This window comes from Colletotrichum scovillei (genome assembly GCF_011075155.1).
Source record: "Colletotrichum scovillei strain TJNH1 chromosome Unknown Contig00006, whole genome shotgun sequence".
In the NCBI taxonomy this organism is placed as follows: Eukaryota; Fungi; Ascomycota; class Sordariomycetes; order Glomerellales; family Glomerellaceae; genus Colletotrichum; species Colletotrichum scovillei.
Genome location: NW_023336264.1, coordinates 422,816 through 442,951, shown reverse-complemented (window position 1 = coordinate 442,951; position 20,136 = coordinate 422,816). Strand labels below are relative to the sequence as shown.

The 20,136-nt window shown below is 53.4% G+C and overlaps 5 protein-coding genes across 5 annotated transcripts; 2 read left to right on the top strand and 3 right to left on the bottom strand.

The window, feature by feature from the left end:
- Window positions 1–99: 99 nt before the first annotated feature.
- Window positions 100–2,454, top strand: HER10_EVM0009993 (septin). The gene is made up of 6 exons (XM_035479463.1): window positions 100–605; window positions 686–802; window positions 862–949; window positions 1,008–1,145; window positions 1,198–1,665; window positions 1,723–2,454. The coding sequence occupies exons 1-6, from the start codon at window positions 533–535 to the stop codon at window positions 1,967–1,969; spliced, it is 1,131 nt and encodes a 376-aa protein (XP_035333183.1). The 5' UTR covers window positions 100–532; the 3' UTR covers window positions 1,970–2,454.
- A 29-nt stretch (window positions 2,455–2,483) lies between these two features.
- HER10_EVM0003171 (uncharacterized protein) lies at window positions 2,484–4,041 on the bottom strand. Its single transcript, XM_035472856.1, has 3 exons — window positions 3,582–4,041; window positions 3,288–3,461; window positions 2,484–3,228 (listed from the first exon to the last, which is right to left on the bottom strand). The coding sequence occupies exons 1-3, from the start codon at window positions 3,759–3,761 to the stop codon at window positions 2,737–2,739; spliced, it is 846 nt and encodes a 281-aa protein (XP_035332370.1). The 5' UTR covers window positions 3,762–4,041; the 3' UTR covers window positions 2,484–2,736.
- Window positions 4,042–7,168: 3,127 nt separating this feature from the next.
- HER10_EVM0010641 (TLC domain-containing protein) lies at window positions 7,169–10,018 on the top strand. Its single transcript, XM_035480094.1, has 4 exons — window positions 7,169–8,197; window positions 8,366–8,679; window positions 8,740–9,027; window positions 9,079–10,018. Exons 1-4 carry the CDS (start codon window positions 7,957–7,959, stop codon window positions 9,682–9,684), a joined length of 1,449 nt encoding a protein of 482 aa, XP_035333273.1. The 5' UTR covers window positions 7,169–7,956; the 3' UTR covers window positions 9,685–10,018.
- A 53-nt stretch (window positions 10,019–10,071) lies between these two features.
- HER10_EVM0013380 (uncharacterized protein) lies at window positions 10,072–13,507 on the bottom strand. Its single transcript, XM_035482741.1, has 3 exons — window positions 12,771–13,507; window positions 11,096–12,706; window positions 10,072–11,035 (listed from the first exon to the last, which is right to left on the bottom strand). The coding sequence occupies exons 1-3, from the start codon at window positions 13,030–13,032 to the stop codon at window positions 10,476–10,478; spliced, it is 2,433 nt and encodes an 810-aa protein (XP_035333613.1). The 5' UTR covers window positions 13,033–13,507; the 3' UTR covers window positions 10,072–10,475.
- A 703-nt stretch (window positions 13,508–14,210) lies between these two features.
- Window positions 14,211–17,038, bottom strand: HER10_EVM0001105 (sodium symporter family protein). Its single transcript, XM_035470865.1, has 5 exons — window positions 16,774–17,038; window positions 16,303–16,712; window positions 15,947–16,239; window positions 14,939–15,890; window positions 14,211–14,872 (listed from the first exon to the last, which is right to left on the bottom strand). Exons 1-5 carry the CDS (start codon window positions 16,849–16,851, stop codon window positions 14,560–14,562), a joined length of 2,046 nt encoding a protein of 681 aa, XP_035332114.1. The 5' UTR covers window positions 16,852–17,038; the 3' UTR covers window positions 14,211–14,559.
- Between the last annotated feature and the right edge of the window lie 3,098 nt (window positions 17,039–20,136).

The following is a 20,136-nucleotide window of genomic DNA, read 5'->3' as shown; positions in this document are numbered from 1 at the left end:
GGAAAGGAGCGTGGGCCGGGGAGTTGCTCCCCCCCTGAATTGGGCGTGCAGGAGGAAGCAATCAATTGGCTGGGGGGCCTCTTGGGGTCGTCCTGCCGCAACATTTTGTGTGAAATTGCATTTTCCAACACCCGTCGGTCAAGACCCTCCCGTCCCCTTTAGCACCTGCACCTCCCGTCCGACCCCCAGGTCCCAATCCAGAACAACGACATTTGGGATCCAGCAGTCCTTTTGCTCCGTTCATCTACGACACGACACGACGCTCGCTGTCCCTTGAAACGATATCGTCGCCATTCTTTTCTCGTCAAGTCGTTGAATCCCTCAACGACTCCCTTACCGACCCTCTTCTAGACTAACCCTTACTTTCAACAACCGTCGTATGTTTGCCCGCCTCTCTCTCAGTCTCCCCCTACTACACCAATCCGGCCCCCATTCAATAATTCCTCTCCCGACTCCACGAAGCCATCATGGCCCCAATGCATCTGCATCCCTCAAGATTCCACCTTACTGATCACACTCTATACTACAGAAGATGATGCGCAGAAAGAAGAACGTGAAGAAGGGAATCCAGTTCTGTTTGATGGTCTGCGGAGCATCAGGCACTGGTATGTCTTCCCCCTACATTGCCAACCTCGTGTTCGCCCAAACACCGCCGAGTCCCGTCGACTGACTTTCGACCTCACAGGAAGAACCACCTTCGTCAACACCCTCTGCGGAAAGAGCGTGCTCGGCCACAAGGAGTCGGACGACCCCAACGGCGCCTCTGTCGAGGACGGTGTCAAGATTAAGCCCATCACTGTCGGTGCGTGACTACTGCGTCAAGCCCTTGATCATCGCATCAGCAAACTGACCGCTACACAGAACTTGAGCTGGACGAGGAGGGCACCCGCATCTCTCTGACCATTGTTGATACTCCCGGCTTCGGTGACCAGATTGACAATGAGGCCAGGTATGGCGCCACATGTCAGCCAACAGTGATGGCATCGCAATCGCTAACATGCTTACAGCTTCTCCGAGATTGTCGGCTACCTCGAGAGACAATACGATGACATTCTTGCCGAGGAGTCTCGTATCAAGCGTAACCCTCGTTTCAGAGACAATCGTGTGCACGCCATGCTTTACTTCATCACACCCACCGGACACGGGTAAGCCCACTGTTTTTTGGCCTTCGTTGACCGCCACTAACCCAGCCAACAGTCTTCGCGAGTTGGATATCGAGCTCATGAAGCGCCTTGCTCCCCGTGTTAACGTCATTCCCGTTATTGGCCGTGCCGACTCCCTGACCCCTGCTGAGCTCGCCGAGTCAAAGAAGCTTGTGATGGAGGACATTGAGCACTACCGCATCCCCGTCTACAACTTCCCTTACGATATTGAGGAAGATGACGAGGATACTGTTGAGGAGAACGCCGAGCTGAGAGGTTTGATGCCGTTCGCGATCGTCGGTTCTGAGGAGATTGTCGAGATTGGCGGTCGCACCGTCCGCGCTCGCCAGTACCCTTGGGGTGTTGTCGAGGTTGACAACCCGCGCCACTCCGACTTCCTCGCCATTCGATCTGCACTTCTTCACAGCCACTTGGCTGACCTGAAGGAGATCACCCACGACTTCCTGTACGAGAACTACCGTACCGAGAAGCTCAGCAAGTCCGTTGAGGGTGGTGCTGGAGTGTACGTTTTGCAGACCCCTGTTTTGCCCATGATGATACCTCGCTGACCATACTATAGCGACTCGTCCATGAACCCCGAGGATCTTGCCTCGCAATCTGTGCGCCTCAAGGAGGAACAGTTGCGGAGAGAGGAGGAGAAGCTCCGCGAGATCGAGATCAAGGTCCAGCGCGAGATCAACGAGAAGCGACAAGAGCTCTTGGCCCGCGAGTCCCAACTTCGCGAGATCGAGGCCCGTATGCAGAGGGAACAGTCTGCAGCAGCCGGCGGCCCCGCCGAGGCCAACGGCGACCACGAAGCCAACTAATTCAACAATTCTGGCCCCTGCTTATGGTTATCCCAAACTGCGACGTTGGTCTTTTTCTATACTGGCGTTGGTTTCCGTGCTGTGTTGAAAGAGAAAGAACAATATTCCCCTATGCGAGTTCGTTTCTCTTGACACGAAGATAAAAACCCCAAAAAGGTCTACTACGAATGCGACGACTGGGAAGAGGCTACCGGCTCGGTAGATGTGTGGGAAGAAGCGGTGTACGTTCTCGGGGCGGAGGTTCAAAGGCTTCTGGGTCGAGGTCGAGGGGATGGATCATGGGGGACACGGCGGACCTGTGGGCCACGAGCTACTCGTCAATCTGTTTCCATCATCCCTATCACGCCGCCAGCCCGCATCTTTCCGGCTGTGCCTTTGTAGCCCTTTTTACTAACGCCCTCATTTTCCTTTTCTATTAGTCGACTTCTAATGCAGATATCACATTACTTTACCGCTTCACCAAATTCAAGTCTTGTTCCCCGCGTGATATTTGATTGATGCACTATTCATTTTGTGACCCATTTGTATTATATCAATTTTACTACGAAGGAGGCATGTGAACGACAAGCACGCAAACGGCACTCTCACTCCAGCATCCGACAGTGTAATAAGCACTTATGGCATCCCTGCTTCCTTACAAAAGAACTAACAAAACAGCCTCTTTTCTACTCGAAGCAACCTGTCTGGAGCCGAGACCGCCTGATTACGAAATCCAAATTACGCTACTACTAGAACATAGGGGTATTGTGTGTGTGTTGCGACCAGCTTTAGTTGTTCTGCTGGCTGTTCAAGATGCGCAAAATCGCCAAGAACAGGTTGATAATATCGAGATACAGGCTGATGGCGGCCGCAATCTCCTCCTCGACGTGGTGGTGGCGCATGATGAGCTGGGTGTCGACGAGGATGTAGGCGCTGAAGATGAGGGCGGCGATGCCGCCATAGACGAGCTCGCCGGTAGAGCTGTAGGGGAAGAACATGTACATGAAGCCGAAGAGGACGAGGCCCCAGAGGGCGCCGCCGAGGTAGGGGATCCAGGAGGTGAAGTCGTACTTTGTCTGGCAGGCGAAGGCGGTGAGGAAGATGAATATGCCTGCGGTGAGGAAGACTGCGTTGAGGACGATGCCGGCCTTGTAGAAGGAGACGATGACGGAGATTGTGTAGGCTTCCATGAGGGTGAAGCCCGAGAGGAAGAGGAGGTTTGTCGGGTAGGATTTACGTTTCCAGAAGGTGAGGAGCATCATGATGATGGAGCCGAAGAGCTGTGTTTCGTGGTTAGTCTTGTCATGATACGGCGCGTAAAGGGGACAGGGAAGCGTACGGATGCGAAGACGAGGCCTGGGTGGGCCTGGATCCAAGTCTTGTAGCCATTGCTGAAGAAGCTGAGGGCGGAGACGGCGCCGGTGGCGATGAGTTGGACGGTGAGGATGGCGTAGACCTTGCGGATGAACTGGTTTCTGATGTCGGTCGTGGCCTCTGCTACCGAGCCGCCGAACTGTAGGTTTGACGTGTTAGTCGAGAGCTGGTTCACGATGGGGAGGTACAGAGGGACCACGGGATAGCCGGGAGCTGATGACCGGTGCCTGGAGAGAACTGTGCTTGTGCTTGTGCTTACCTTGAAGTCATCGGGGAGGTCGTCATCCTGGCTGCTGCGAGGCGCGCCGCCGCCGAAGAGGCGATCGGTGTCGGAGGCGGCGGTGGGTTCGGCCTGGTAGGCGGGGGGCGCCTGGGCGTAGCTTGATGCTTCGTCGGGGTCCTGGGTCGGCGCCGGGGCGTATTTTGTCTTGGAGGCCATCGTGTACGCTTGATTTGACTTGTTCCTTGACGGAGGCGTTTGAAATTGTCGTCGAAAGGATTCTTGCAAGTAAAATGTCGCGTAGGTGTATGACGAGCACTTATGAACCTTTTCTGGGTATTGGTTGCCTGCGGAAAGGTTGAAGGAAGGGCCGGGCGGAGGGTCGTTGTCGTCAGGAAGGGATCATGTGGGGAGGGCGTGATGCGAACGGTCACTGCTTACACAGCTATGTGTGGCTGATGAGTCTGGGGTAGAAGGTGGCGTTGCGAGTGTCATGTGATGGGAAAGAGGCGTCGCAGAAACGTCGGGCGAGATCTTCAAGGTTCTTTCCTTCTAAATACATAGAGCCCTCTACTGGCACGTAATCACATCATAATGAGGCCTATGCATGTAAGAGGTCGCGCCTTGCAACTCCTGTCTTGCTCGGCATATTCCCTGCACTCCGGAATGTGCCTGAAGACACGGCAGCAAGCGCGAACGCTAAACGGTGCAGACAGCAGGGTAATTTCAATATTGCTGATTTGATGGATCTATCATCTGGCATGTTGCACCTTGGTTGGACCTTGAATAGCGGAGTGGCTAGAGCGACCTCTTGGCAACTGCGTGGTCTGATGTTCGCGGCTTTCTGTAAGCTGCTACTGCCAAAGCAAGAAAGGTTCAAACCTCTATAGATTTGTGGAAAGGCAAATGGAATACTTAGACACCGTATCAACGACCCAGTATCCACACATCACATCACGATCGCATCCTAAAGTGGCGGTCTCGAAAAGGATCCGGCCAGCCGATACTCGTCGAAAAAGACGGGATGAAACGCGGAGGCCGAGAGATAGGTACGGACAGAGAGGGTGAGAGATCTTGACAAGACCTTCTGGATGCATGCACGGAACAAGTAGAGGACACAGCTGGGAGAACGGGAAGGCGGGTAAAGACGAGGACGAGGCGGAACTTTGGGGCACCTGGCCTGAGCTGGTTTTGTCTGTGATGCGAGGTCCGACCGTATTCGTCTGTTGTTTTCTTTTGCGCCGTGGTGGTGTCGCATTCAAGTGCGGACACGTACGGGGCGAGGATGAAATACGTAAATTTGCGTTTGTGATACGGGATTGTTCGGTTCTGTTATCCGTTCCTCACTTCTGTAGGTACCGTTTTGATTAGGACAAAACAATCAATTACGGCGCTCCATCAAGATTCTAGAGGTGGAGGCGTCACGGCCACGCGCGGAGTGCGATTTGCGATTTGCGGCTCTCACGAAGGGTCATTGAAATTGAGGATCACTAGCGTTCTGACGGCAGCGACGCAAAATAGAAAAGCGACGGTCTCGTTCTGAATGCGAGGTGACGGAGCTGGCAATTGGCTGATACATGTCGCCATCGCACGGGGAGGGGTGGAAAGCGGACGGGAGGATGGGGAGCCAAGGTCTTGTCGAGCTTCCGCAAGGTAGGTATTCGTACCTCTACAGTACCTCATGGCGAGGCACAGTACAGAGTATCTACCGTATTCCGTACCTTGTACAGACAGCATTTGCTCTGAAGTTTGAACAGCATCTTTGCTTTACAAAGGGGTCTAGTGACAGCCATGCGTATTGAGTAGTCAAGGCTTCGCGGGAGTTTAGGCGGTGTCCAGGACTGTGAACAGACATTGTTTGTGATCAAATGCATGGCGCAAAGTCCAGAAAAAGTCATTTGTTGTTGTTGGACGTTGCACAGATGAAAATAGGGGTATCTCACAGAAATGTCTGTGAGACCTGGTCGGGCGAGGTAATAGTACATACCTACAGCACCTCATGACAAGGTACGACGTGACAGAGCCTAGAGCCTTAAAGACCTACCAGAAACCTGGCAAAAGAGAGAACTAGAGCGTAAAGAAAGGACGGGAGAATAGCAAAAGTCGACATGATTGACAGGGGCATGTATAGTAAACATCGATAAGCGTCTAGGGGCGAAAATCACTTCATTTTAAACGCTGTGCATATCTGCGAGATGAAGATTGTCAATGCCCGTGCTATTGTTCCAACGTGCCCTCTGCTAAGATGGCGAGATCAGCAGTAAACACAATGGCCAGGGAAACGAGGAGAGAAGCAAAGAAACCAAAGCAATTTAATTGGATCAATGGGCAAGTGTTGAAACTTGTTGAGGACGAGGAGACCCGCCCGTCCTTTCTCTCACTCTCTCCATCTTTAACTCCCGTCTCCACGTCTGCGTTCGCGTTGCGGCGTTGGTTTCCCCCCCCCCTCCACTCTGTTCCTGACAGCTCTGCCTTGGAATTGATTCGAGCTGTCCAGCATCTGTGGCCTGTACGGGTACGGATACTCGAGTCCAATTATTCGTTTAAATAGACTTGATCCATTGGTGCCATGTTGGTCTTGGTGAAAGGCAGAGAGAGTGGGCAAAGGGGACGGGGGGAGGGGTCGGTTGTCTCCCGACGGCGGGCCACGGGCGACAACAATCAAGCTTCCAATCAGTTTGACAATTTAAATGGAAGGCACCACCACCACTGTCCACCGCACCGTCCAATTCCACGTCCCACGTCCCAGCGGCCCAGCGCAGCATCAATCAGTGACGGAGCTGCAGCCAGACTCAAATGGGATAAGGGGTCCCCCACCCCTTGGGCCCTTCCTTCCCCCCAATCCCCCCCCGAAAGGTGCGCCAGGTACGTACCGTGTGCCGCACTCATTCTGGGAACGAGAGAACCAGGGACCAAAAAGAACCCTGGTGCTCTTATTGGCTGACGCCAACTGCCCACATCCCTTTCCCATGTCGCGCCTGCCACCGTCAACTCTCTCCCAGAGTATCTCTTTCTCCCTTCAGGTTCTGTTCCATTTTCCAATGGCAAGCCGTCTTCACCGCCTTTGATAAACCTGTTCGGCTCACTAAGAGTTGGCCGGCGATCTGTACATGACGGTTACATGTGTTCGGTAGACGAATTGTAAGAGACTGAGAGCATCAAGCTACAAAGTGGCTTTGATTCTTTCAGCATTTGGTTCCTGCACCTCTCAGCTACCTCTGTCAAAGTGAACTGGGCCTGGCTGCCGGTTGACTTGACCCTTCCCTCCCCGGGGCTACCTAAGAGCCTATGAGCAAGGGCAAGATACCTAGAGGCTAGAAGGCAAGAGCAGGTTAGCAACGTGAAGGTACAAGCGTACCTCTGTGGAGCCTCCTTTTTCTCGAGGCGAAGCTGGGCTTTTTGGGTGGAACGACGCGAGCCACCGGTACCCAGTACCTTATCCCACGTTTCCCTCTGCCGCTGCTATTCCAGCCTTTGGCTAGGTTTTACGTCTCCTGAAAAGTAGTCAGGACTAGCCAGAAAATTACCGGAAGAAAAGTATTCGTGACTTGAAGAAACTCTGTCCCAGCCACGGCTGCTACCTTGTATTCTTCTAGACTCTGTCAAGTTTCTTCCAGTGCCAGTCTCTTTCTCGCCCTGCGTCTGTCCAGGAACTTTTCTCATCCTGCTTCTCCCCTCTTAACCAAACATATGGGCAGACAGCTTCACCAAGCACCCATCTCCGGTCTCACTGAAGTAGCAGCCAGAAAGAAAGAAAGAAAGACCGCCACAGCCCGCATCCTCGCACCACACCCACCACTTCACACACCAAAACGGGGGGCACCACCTTGCTGCACACCTGATCCCAGCAACTTTCTGGAGCAACTGAGCAGATCCTGACCTAGGCCTTGGCGTCGTGTACCTCTGTATTCGTACCGTCCAGCCTGTCCTGCTACGGTCCTCTACCTGAACCTGACCGCCGTCCAGTCCACCGTCCCGTCTTCGGTACCCATTGTGTGCGACGTTGCCCTTCCGCTCACTTTCCCATCCTCTTGATCTTCAACCTCCCTAAAACCAACCAAGGACGTTCGTTTTCCCCTCTTCCCTCCCCTTTTCCGACCACGACACTACCAGAAGCGTCCGTGACGACCTCGTCGCGCTTTGCGGTACCAAGTTTCCCGACAAGTGCTCCTTTGCGCACCGAACCCGCTCCAACCGCGTGTTGATAACGAATCTCTCTTCGTTATCGCGGCTCAGCACCAACCACAACCACCACAAAGGATCACTAGGCTCGACGACTATCCGAGAAAACGCCAACGCCAAACCACGACGCAGCCGTCGCTAAGCATTGTAGCCTCTCTCACGACTCCAGTTTCGGGTCGCCGCTCTCTTCGATACTTCAATTGAGTTCCAATTGGAGCTCTAGTCGCGCATCATGAGCGACACCACCAGCAATAACGAGGCTTCATCGCCAACTTTTGAGAAGCCTGTCAGGACCAGCTCCGCCGGCCCCCAGATCCAGCGGAATGCCAGTACCAAGCAGCTTAAGCTTATGAATGGCCCCCTTTACCAGCAAGGACACAATAATGTCAACGTCGTGCTCATTCGACGGGTCAGGAGGACAGACGACAGCGCCTGGAAGATGTTGAGCCGGTGGATGGTTGAGAACCAAGTCGGTACGTCGTCTTTCTTGTGCTCTCTCCTTACCCTTTTTATTACCCCACATCCACCTCTGTCAAGCCACAACTTGATATACTTGATGTTACACGGCATACATCACCGCGAGACTATGCCTCCTATTTGCGAAGCATGGCTTGGACACAGCTAACATGTGCCAAATCTAGGTCTCTCCTTCAACCTTTTGGCCCTCCTTTTCCTCGCCCATTTCTTCATCCCGAAGGCGCAACCTCACACGATCAAGTTCTTCACCCTCTCGTACTACAACCAGGAAACTGGCCAGTATGGCGCTGGTCTCGGTGATTCTTGCCTTCTCGCCTTCTGCATCATCCTCTTCACCGGTCTGCGCGCCGCGACCATGGAATACGTTCTGGCACCCTTGGCCAAGGGATGGGGTATCAAGAAGCGCAAGGATCTCACACGCTTCAGCGAGCAGGCCTGGCTGTTGGTTTACTACATGGTCTTCTGGCCCTTGGGCATGGTAAGTTTTTACTGGTCATTCCGGCTTCTTTCGCCGGGCAACCCTCTAACGATGGTACAGTACATCTACAAGACTTCGCCCTACTGGCTGAACCTCAGAGAGCTCTGGACGAACTGGCCGCAGCGTGAGCTCTCCGGCCTCAACAAGTTCTACATTCTGGCGCAGTGGGCTTTCTGGCTCCAGCAGATTCTCGTCATCAACATCGAAGACCGCCGCAAGGACCATTGGCAGATGTTCACTCACCACATCATCACCTGCACTCTGATTTCCGCCTGCTACAGCTACCACCAGACTCGTGTCGGAAACCTGATTCTCGTCCTCATGGATGTTGTCGACCTCTTCTTCCCTGTACGTCATAGCTTTTCGTCCCTTTGTCCCGCATAAGCTAATCAGTCGCAGCTCGCCAAGTGTCTCAAGTATGTTGGACTGAACACCCTCTGCGACTTCATGTTCGGTGCCTTCGTTCTGTCTTGGCTTATTGCCCGCCATGTCTTCTACCTGATGGTCTGCTGGTCTATCCACACCCACATTCCCGAGGAAATTCCCGACTCGTGCTATACCGGCCAGGCGCCTAACCTGGTGGGCCCGCTACCTATTCCTGAGGGTAAGAGCTGGATGTTGGAGCCCTTCTACAAGTCGGATGGCATTGTCTGCTGGGACTCTACCATTCGCTGGGCGTTCCTCATTCCCCTCCTCGCTCTGCAACTCATTACCATCGGATGGTTTTTTATGATTCTTCGCGTTGTCAACAAGGTTCTTCGCGGCGGCAACGCTGAGGATGTCCGCAGCGATGACGAACTCGAAGGCGAGGAGGAGGGCGACTATGTCTATGAAGAGGAGGTTGCTCTCGAGGAGGAGGTTGGCGTCGAAGATATTGACCTCAAGAGCTGGGAGCGGAGAACGGGAATCAAGAGACAAGCAAGTTCTTCAGGCGTGAGCCTGCCCGGCCACAGCGACCGCAAGGAGCTGCTTGGTAGAATCGGCTGCGAAAAGCAGGTCGACTAAATCTGACGACTGGGTGTCGCCTACGAAGCCATGTAAAGGACCACGGCGGCGCTAAGTCCGGTGTACACAAATGAGTTGGTGGTATAGGAAGCGCTAAAGGGGAGAGGAGTTTTTTCCAGAAATGGTTGGCACAGTCAGGGAAGACATGTTGCCGACCTATACTAACGTACTACTTTGCTAGAGCATAGTGCAACGCCTGGATGGCGGGCACACACAGGCATAGATGACATTTGGCTTTGCTTTTCCGCGACGTAAAGAAAGAAAAAAAGGGGAAACGAAAGAGGGTGAGAAGGGTTTTATATCTCGCCTCTCTGGGATCTTCACCCAGTTGGACTTATTCAAGAAATGAATCAAAAAGTATTTTGAGTTGCTGAATATAATGTCTGCCCTATGCATACTACTTACCTGTTCCTGTAATTTCTATGGTCTACTTATTCATGACTATTCGTGTGGGATGGATGAGAGGAAGGTAATTTCGTGACTACCAGATTCACATGTTATTCCGCACTTCACATATCCCAAATTGCGGTCCATCTCAAGCCATGCCAGAGTTACACAAGTTTTGGATAAACATCATCTCGTGATTGAGCATATCTAAAAGATTGGGGTACTGACGCCAACCAAAAGAAAAGAAGAAAACTCCCCTCAACCGTTATCCGACCATCGTCATCCGACAGAACGTCACGTCACACTAAAACCCCGCAAAACCACCAAAACGGCATACAACTCTCCCTTTTTCTTTTTTCCTATTCCATTTGTTTTCCAGCTGGCAACGACACATCACCAGTGCCTCATGCTACATCCGCAGGCGTGATGGAGCGGAAAACGCCATTCTCCAGCAAATACGACCCAGGTCGCTGCGCCTGCACCAAAGCCTTCAGCGCAGGGTTCCTCTGCGCCAACACGTCCTCCTCGCTCTTGAGTAGAACCACGTTCCTGAGCCCACCGCTCGCCTCGACGCTCAGCTTCCTCAGCAGCTTCGTCGTCAACTCGTCCTGCGCACCGTCGGGACCGCGGACGACGACCCACGTCACGCCGCCGAGACGGGCCGTGACGACGCCCGAGAGCAGACCGGGGAAGAGCCAAGGGTACTGCAGAATCTCGGCCTCGAAGGCGTTGATGGACTCGCGGGCGGTGGCGGCGTAGGAGTCGTTGTTGAGCATGGTGCCGAGGCGGAAGAGGTTGGAGACGGAGACGGCGTTTGTGGAGGGGAGGGCGGTGTCCATGCCGTCCTTGAGGCGGAGGATCGTGTGGGGCGCGTTCTCGGGGGTGGTGTAGAAGGCGCCACATGAGGAGCGGGATGTTGTGGATTCCGGAGCCGGGCTGTCGTAAAAGATGTGGATTTGGGCCTCTGTGGTGGTGTGTTAGTTTGTTTCTAGGGGTTAGGAGGAGGATGGGGAAGTATTCTTACGCTGAAGCTCGTCGGCGAATTCAATCCACTTCTCGTCTGCAGTCACCTCGTAAAGCCCAATGAGACCTTCAATGAGATAGGCATAGTCCTCTGCCAGAGCCTTTGTCTCACCCACGCCCTCGTGATATATCCTGTAAAGAGTCTTGTTGCTCTGATCCCAGAGGTTGGATCGGATAAAAGCCGCGGCCTTGCTGGCAGCCTCTATCGCAGCTTGGCTCTTTGACGCATCAACGGTCGACAAAGCCAGTGCAGCCCTTGTCAGAGAGGAAATCACTAGGCCGTTGCGTCCCACCACGATCTTGGTATCGGCCTCGGGTCTTGGGCGCTCTTTTTCTCTGTGTGCCTTGAGCTTTTGTTTCGCTGAAGTGACCACTCTCTTCACTTCATCAGTGGTAATACCAGCCTGGCGTCCAATTTCTGAAATATCCTTGACAACACGCAGAATATTCTCGTTCATGAACTCGTCGTTGGGATCCTGGTCTGGCTCGACGTTGCCATGCTCAAGCACATTCCAGTAGGATGCAGCCAGCGCTGCCTCGTGGTCATCCCCAATGACTGTGTCGAATTCCCTTCGTGTCCAGAGATTGTAGGCTCCCTCTCGCATGTGTCTGTCTCCACGTCGGTAGTACGAGTCTGCAGCTTCGCTAGAAACGAAACCACCTTCGGGCAGGCTGATGGGGGAGCTGGTGAGGTAATCGACCAACTCCACCACGACGTCATAAAACTCCTCATCCTTCTCGCCGCTACCTGCAATGAGCCATGCATCCAAGTACAGTCCAAGAAGCAGCGCATTCTGGGCAACGAGCTTCTCGAAGCGCGGAACACTCCAGTCTGCAGTGACAGAGTATCGCGCAAAGCCGGAGCCTCCAACATGGTCGCGCAGACTGCTGTCCCGCATCTTGCGCAATGTGAAGAGGGCCATTTCCGTAGCGTGCGCGCACTCCGTCTCGCCCACAACGTCCTGAGCAGGGGAGAGGTACCGGGGCAAGCGCAGCAGGAAGGACAGCTTCGGTGGGGTCGGGAACTTGGGGGCCAAGCCGAAACCGCCGTAGACGGGGTCAAACGTGCCGGCGATGTGCGTGTAAGCCTCTTCCAGCTGGTCCAGGTCGAGCTCGCTCGACACGACAGCAGCTGCTCTACCGGATTCCGGAAGCTCCAGCCCCGTCTCTGATCTTCCAATGGCAGCGGTCTGCGAGCCCGCAACACCCGGCTGGACCGTGGCGGTTCCTAGAGTACCCTCCGCCGCGAAGTCGTGTAGCTTCACCACGACCTCCTTTGCCTCCTGTCTGCATCGCGGCTCCTGCTCTTTCCACACCTTCTGCAGCTTGCGCAAGATGGCTAGGAAGTCCAGACGCTCCTCATCATCAGAACCTCCATTGTTCGAGCCGGGAGCTGGGTAGTAGGTGCCGCCAAAGACAGGCTCGAGATCAGGGGTCAGAAAGAGGTTCAAGGGCCAGCCGCCTGATCCGCTCACAGCCTGCACGTAGTTCATATATATCGTGTCCAGCTCTGGGCGCTCCTCGCGGTCGATAATAACGGGGATGAAGGACTCGTTCAGGATCGAGGCGCATTCGCGGTGGGTGAAGGACTCGGTGGATGTAAGTCGCGAATCTGCAAAAGAAAGGTCAGCGCACATGATCGGATATCCACAGGTTTCTGTCTTGCGACGACTTACAGTGGCAGGCCTTGAAGCCAATGTGCAGAAAGATCAGCTTGTTCTCCTTCCTGGCTCTCTCGATCGACTCGTCGTCAAGCAGTTGCCAGGCGACGCGGCCGTCCGCATGGCTTCGCACGTACGGGCTCTTGCTCTGCCCAACCCTGTTCGCCAATGGCGGGGCCGATTCATGACCGTCATTTGTCTGCTGAGCTGCAAGCTGCGGCGGCTGAGGATCAGCCTTCTCAGCCCGCGCCGCTTGTGACAATTCGGAAGCGACCATGACGGAATGCTGCAGCGAGTAATGCTCAGGGTTGTGGGATGTTTGTCGAAGCCAGTAACGCTGTTGGCCGTGGCTTTAGATATGTGTACGGACGACGTCGAGCGTTGGCAACACCAAGGGTTGCAAATGCTTTTCGCAAAACGATTGCTTACGGCCTTGTATTGAAAGATCACGAGATATTTCCGCAGGTGGCGCGGCGGGGACGTCGAAGGTGGTCGTCAGTCGGCCCGAGGCGAGGGGACCCGGGGCAAGAAAGTGCGGTAAGGGTAGTCTTTCGAGCAGATCGGGATAGAGAGTCAAAAGGGGCGAGTCATGTAGAGCAATGCGAGGTTTTCCAGGACAAAAAAGACTTGCCAAGTTTGATCCTGCGGTGTGGAAACAATCGACCCGTTGTTTATGTCTTTGAGCGGCAAGTCCAAAATGTTCGAGAGGATCCTCAGGGTCGGTGTCTTTCGATGACCAGACGTCACTGCGGGCTGTCGTTGCTGCTGCTGCGCAGCGACCAAACGGTCATTCGGCACGTAAAATGCGCTGCCCCACCATGCGTTTATCCCCGAATGAGGGGTATTTCTATTATGTAAGCAATTCCCTCCCGCTGTACCTTAATTCACGCCTATCTATCCATACTGAATTCATCTTAAACTTACCTTAGAAGCATATAGATCTGAAATTTCTTTATCGTGCGTAATATGGTACACTAACTAAGTGCTTTCTGTACTGAATAGATTGCGGAAGTTCTCATTAGCGAAATCCCAATCACACGAGGGAAAATACCCTCGCCCAGCTCAACGCTAAATGTCGCAATAACTGCTCAAGCTTTGGCTTCAAACTCTCCTCCGATTCACGTCTGTCGCTGCTTTCTACTAGAACAATCCGGCCCAGTCCACGTCCAGCTGGCCGTGACTCGCGGCTGGAGCATATGAACAGGCCTAAGGTCTTGATCTGTAACTGGAGAGCTACGTATTGAACGGTGAAGATTAGGATGAATCTGTCGTACGAAAACAAGGGTTCAAAGCCTCAGGGTCGAAGTGTTTGAGTGAGCGGAACGGCAATTAATGCTTAATTCGCATCCCTGTCCTCAAACCAGCCGAAGGACCATTCTCCAACGGAAAAAACCTGCTTACTCAGTATTTCGGCCGAGTTTTTGAAGGCCATGTTTATGAGTGAGAGGGAATTCGGTGATCATGTCGTGTCCATGATCCCATAGATTCAAGAGGCCTAGTCAGATACCAGGGCTCGTTCTCTTTGAGCAACTTCATAGTCATTTGCACATAATTCGTCCTTTTATGAATTCGAAGGGATCCAGGCTAAAAGAGCTTGGTGACATGACATGGCATGGGTCTAAGCACGGATCTCCGACATTCAGTCATTCTTAAGACGTGATTTGATTCCTCGGTCTTTCACCCCTGGATCGCTTCCCGAAAGACAAATAATAAACGAGGGTATAACGCAAACCACAACTCCAGCCAAGTTCACCCCTTTTTGCAGCACATCTGTTTCCTTTCCATTCTCATCAATATCACAAAATCAGGAAGAGATCACCTCCTTCGTCTCGCCAGTCTTCTCCGGCGTAGTGGTGCCAGGGCTAGTCTTCTCGTTGCTGTCATCCTCACCCTCAGTGACGATAGGCAGACGAGTCGGCTTCTTGCCCGTGAGCATAGACCTAAAGGTGTGGACGAGGGTGCCGCGGCCCTCAAAGATGGGGAACAGGCCAACGGCGAAGAAGGAGCAGAAGATCCAGAGGATGCCGACGACGACCCAGCCGGTGAAGAAGGGCTTGCTGAAGATGTAGCCGGAGCCGTACATGGGCATCGGCCAGAGGATGAGCATAGCGATGGTCCTGATCTTCTTGTCAGTTTTTTACTTCAATAGCAACAAGCAGGAATGCCCAAAGAGCAATACTCACATGAATGCCGTCATGGAGACGGAGATCTTAAAGGCACGTGAGAGCATGGCCTGCTCCTTCTCAAACTCAGCCTGCGACTCCGTGTTGCCGGGCACATCCTCGAGATCAAGGCCAGCCGCGTTAGCCAACTCGTGGTCATCGCCTCTGCGGATCGCCATCATCGACTTCCAGTCGTAGCTGTCCAGGCCAAAGGCTAACGTAAAAACCGGGATCAAGACGATAGGCGAAAGCAGGGCGATGACATTACCCGCCAGCATAGGGCTGTTGGAGCCCGTGCAAGTGACGTCCAGAACGCCGCAAGTCTTCTTGGCCGTGACGAGCCAGCCGATGATGGCGAAGGCGGTGCCAACGATAGGGGTCAGCGTCGCAGCCCACTTGTTCTGGCCCTTCCAGACTAGGGTCAAGGTTGCCGGAATCACAGCCGCGGAGATGAGGACGCCCATCAGCACGTAGAGGTAGCCCATGGAAATACCGTTGTAGAAGAGGCCGACGGAGATGGAGCTAATGATGACGGCGTACACGACGACGCACACGTGGGACATGTAGATGAGCCTCTTGCCACTGGCATCGGGCTTGAAGTACGTTCGGTAAATATCGTACGTGAAGATGGAAGAGACGGCGATGAGCTCGGCCGACGAGGCAGAGGTGACGGCCATGAAGATCATGAGGAGGGTCGCAACGGCACCACCCTTGCCGAGGAGAGCGACGGCGGCGTAGGGGAGGGCGAGGCCGGCGGAGACCTCTGCCTCGGTCATGCGATCGGGGAAGGTGGGGAATCGGGGGTTCGACTCGAGGGCGAGGGCGGACAGGCCCATGGTGGTGGCGGTCAGCCATGGAATGGCGAACCAGGAGAGACCACCGAGGATGTAGCCTGGAAGAGCGTGAACTGGTGACGCGGCGATGGCCTTGTTGTAGTAGCCGTTGTCCAAGAAGACGGTTCCAAAGTTGCCGACTATATCGAGTCTCGTTAAGGGGTGGAGTCTTTGGGAGATGGGGAGCGTCACTTACCAATGTTGATAACAAAGAACTCGACGCCACCTTGCGATCTCATTGTCAGGTAGGAGCCCTCGGCGTTACCAGAGACGGGATGTCTTGTGGCGGCCTCAACAAGAAGATCGTAGACCTTGGAAGGGCTGCCGAGGACATCGGAGTTGGCGTAGGTCGTCAGCGAGAAGAGGATGATGATGATGAGCAGGATGAATGTGTGAACCCAATCAGTGAGGAAGGTGGCTTTGAGACCTCCGACGAGGGTGTAAGCAACGACACCGACAGGGAGCAGGTAAATAGCAGCAACGGTGTTCCTACAATTTTCATGTCAGATCCCCCTCATGTTCAACCAGAGCTGCGAGAGAGTCGTCACTTACATGCCAGTCAAGGCATTGACGGTCGCCGCACCACCGACAATCAGCATCAATGTGACCAAGATGTTCGTCATGAGACCAAAGACAATGAAGACAATGTGCGTAGCCGTGCCATATCTAGCCTTGATGACTTCGAGGAACGTGTGGGCGTTGGGTGCTCTGCGCTTGAGCTCAATGGCGAGGGTCGCAAAGAGCAGGATCTGGACAGTCGCGCCCGAGGCGTACCAGAACGGGCCCGAGACACCGTATCGGTAGCACACGCCAGAAGACTGGAGCAGCGTAGCAGCCCAAGTCCATGAAGAAACGACTGCGGAACCGACGAGGCCTGATTTGACTGTTCTGCCGGCGGTCGTGAACATCTCGGAAGTCTGCAGCTCCCGGTTGTAGCGCTTGAGCACATAGGTGGTGGCAATCTGCATCATCACAGTCAATCACACATGACCATCATTGGATAATGTATCATGGCCGACATACCATGCCAATGGCAAAGAGAAAGCCCACGCCGAGGACGATGCCGTAGCCGACGCCCTGGTTGAGAGCTGCTGTCACCATCTTGGGCCAACTCGTCTGAGGACTCGACTATGGATTGGTGTGAAGCTTAGAGAGAAGCTGCTGTATCCTTGAGACAAACACTACTCACATCCCGACAACTTGGGACCGGGCCTCCTGTATATATGTATCTGCACCGTGGCAAGCTTCCCTTATAGCGAGCACAGTTTGGCCGGCGGCAGCATCGATCCCGAACATTGTCCTACGGCTATCGGAGCTTAAACTACCGGACCTACCCTTGCCCCATGTGCCAGTCGAGACAACGGTTCGATATTTGCCCCCACTCAGACATGAACAGATACAACTGCCAGGCCAGTTGAGATCGCATCATGGCGTAAAGCTGGCTGGGGATGGAGGGGGGACTAGCAGCCGGGGGGAGAGGGGGGGGGGGGGGCAGAAGAACAGCAAAGGCCAGGGTCAGCCAAATCCTTCAAGATTGTACCTCAACTTTGAGACTTGAGACGAAGTTTGAGTGTAAGAAAGAAAGATAGCGCGGATAGTACATAAGGCACGTCGCTAAGAGGTCGCCCACCACACATGCACAGAAGCGTACTGGCCATGCAGAGCAAAGAGATAAGGCCGAAATTCAATCAGTCATAGAAATGGTGTTGCCGTCTTGCTGCCGTATGCATGTCCCGGACCAATGGCATGTCTTCATAATCTGACAGACGTTAGCCTCTGGTCAGATCTGCGGCCAGTCGGGTGCTAGGGCGTTGCTTGTTTGGGGTAGCATCTGCGTTGGATGGGGCCGTGATACGGCAGGGCGATATCTTTCGGCGGGGGGGAGTTCATGGGTGGGTTCACACTTCATGGAGTAAAAGGCGCGTGAATAGCTGCAGGCTTCTGCCGAGAACCCATGCGTCTGATTTCATCAAGACCCAACGGCCGAAGATCGCTTGAGACTTGATGATTTTTCAGTTTTAGATTGGGGTTGCATAGAGAGATGACAAATGAGAAAGGATTGTAACAAATCTTCAACGTTGCGAGGAGAAGGCGGTTTCCACAAGCCGTAGAGTCAATCTCTCAAGGAAATTCGGTACTCATTGGGCTCATCTTGCTGACTTCAGTTGGAGTGAGAAAGACCTCGTCAATTGGGCTGCTCGGTTTCGCGATGGGTTGTCTAAAAGCCTTTCGCTGACGGCTTAAGGCACACAAGAACGACAGGACGCCAAGCTCGATCTCAAACACAATGATCTGCTGAATGGCCCGTACGAGATTCTCCCAGAGACCATTTCCTCTTTGTCTTGAAGCAGCTGTGTGAGGGACAGTTTCGTCTGGTGGAGAGTGGCCGGCGGCCAAGAAACGATAAGAAGCCACGCTACGGCTCCCGCACCGTTCTTCATATCCCGGGGCGCTAGCTCGAGGGCAGAAAGGCAGAACGGATAAGTAATAGGCGTCGTCGGGTGGTTGACATCAGAGTTCGAATCGAGGTTGCAAATCGTGCACCGGTATCAGCAAGAGGTTGACAGGGAGAGAGATAAGAAAACGCGATGCGTGTGGATGGCGTGGAGAGCCACGGAGTTATTGCACCCCGGTCCATGCACGGGCCACTCACAAAAGAGATCTCCGCAGCTCTCACTCTCACTCTCACTCTTCACATAGACATGTGGGAGGGAGGGTATATCTCTGTACATCACGATTGATAATACCACCATACTATTCGATATCTTGTTTGAGACGGTACCAACTGCTATGATGTATAATGTATTATTAAATAGTTATCTTCGGTACCCTCGTGGCGGTTATTGACTTAAATCCGAGTTCATGGCTTACACCTGAATTAATACAGCCAAGAGTGACATTCAGTGACGGTCAGGTCAAGCTTTTGGCAAAGCATTTTTCCAAGAAAAACCAAGAAAAATGTGGCTCCGCCTTGGATAACTTACACCTTGGCTCTTGATTCCGCCCAGTCCTATCAGCCTGTGATGACTTTTGTTGACAGCTCGGCTCCTAGGACATATATACCAGTGGTATGAGTAAATCAATCATGAGGGGGTTTCTTCACAGGTTGGAAGTTGACTTACAGCTGGTATTATGTCACCAACATATTCAGACTGCGTGGTCATCCCGCGCATGTCTCTCAGGTCCTGCATGCCAATAATCATCACGTCTACGCAGGTGCTATCATGCAAGCCACCGACTTCGCAGCTTCGAATACCTGGCCAGGTGTCAGAACAATGGTTAAACATTCCAAGACGAATACCGATAGCCAAGTACTCTCATATCATCTTCAAGTAATGGGGTTTGAAATGCCTGAGCCTTACAGCAAAACCCCCCCGTGCCCCCCGCCCCCGGAAGACCGGGTGTGAGGCTACTCCTGCCGCCGTGAGACATCGACTTCACCCCGGCTAAAGACTAGCAGTGATCAAGCCGCCGGCCTGGGTCAGGGTGCATGAGCTCGCGTGGGAGCATGTGCCCGCGGCCAGGCCTCCGGGCCCAGATTCTGCGCGACAGTTTCCCCAGATCTGCCAACATGTGCCTCATCCCGATCCGGCGGGCGTAGGCAGTAGCAACGGCGAGCAATGGCAGCTGACTTGTGTCTAATATTCTCCGTCTTCGGCCGTCATCATTTTTGGTATTTACTCCTGGCGTGAAGGCTAGTGGACGAGAGTTTGACCTACATGTCGCCGACGGCAAGTAGGATAGAAGCTGAACTCAACCATGAATACTGGGGCAGTAGGTAGTGGGCCAAATACTGACGGTACTTTTGAAGTTTCATTCGAGAGGTTCCGCCCTCGATCTTGAGTTCCTGTCAACTTCATTTCATTTCCATTGACCTGAACTTCACAGTCAGAATACCCTAAGAAAGCCACGCACATATCCTATCTACGTCTGTCTCTTCCTACTTGTGGAAATCGTAATCATCCAGTTCCATAGGTATTATTGGCATGTCAGCAACATCATCAACATCAGCTCCTTGAAGGACTCTTTGCTCAATAAGAAGCTCGTTCTGATCCTACATCCTATTGCTATTCCTTAGCACACTCCTAACCTTCTCGGCAGGTCCCTTGTCCGTCTTACTCAAGTGGACAGCCACGCGGTGATGATATTTCCTTAGACCAATCATCACCTCTTCTTCTGGCAGATGGGCACCTTCGTCGAAGATCTCGACTGGTCCTGACCGGTATCTTTTCGTTGTCATCTCTAGGCTGTATTATCGCGCCACAAGAAGCCAGTCTCTGGACAAGTCTTTCACACAATGATGATCGAACGATACATGGAGTTGTCTGCCGAAGCAAAGAGTTCTCCACCTACACGGCTGGCTCTCGATCGCTAGTTCGTGAATTC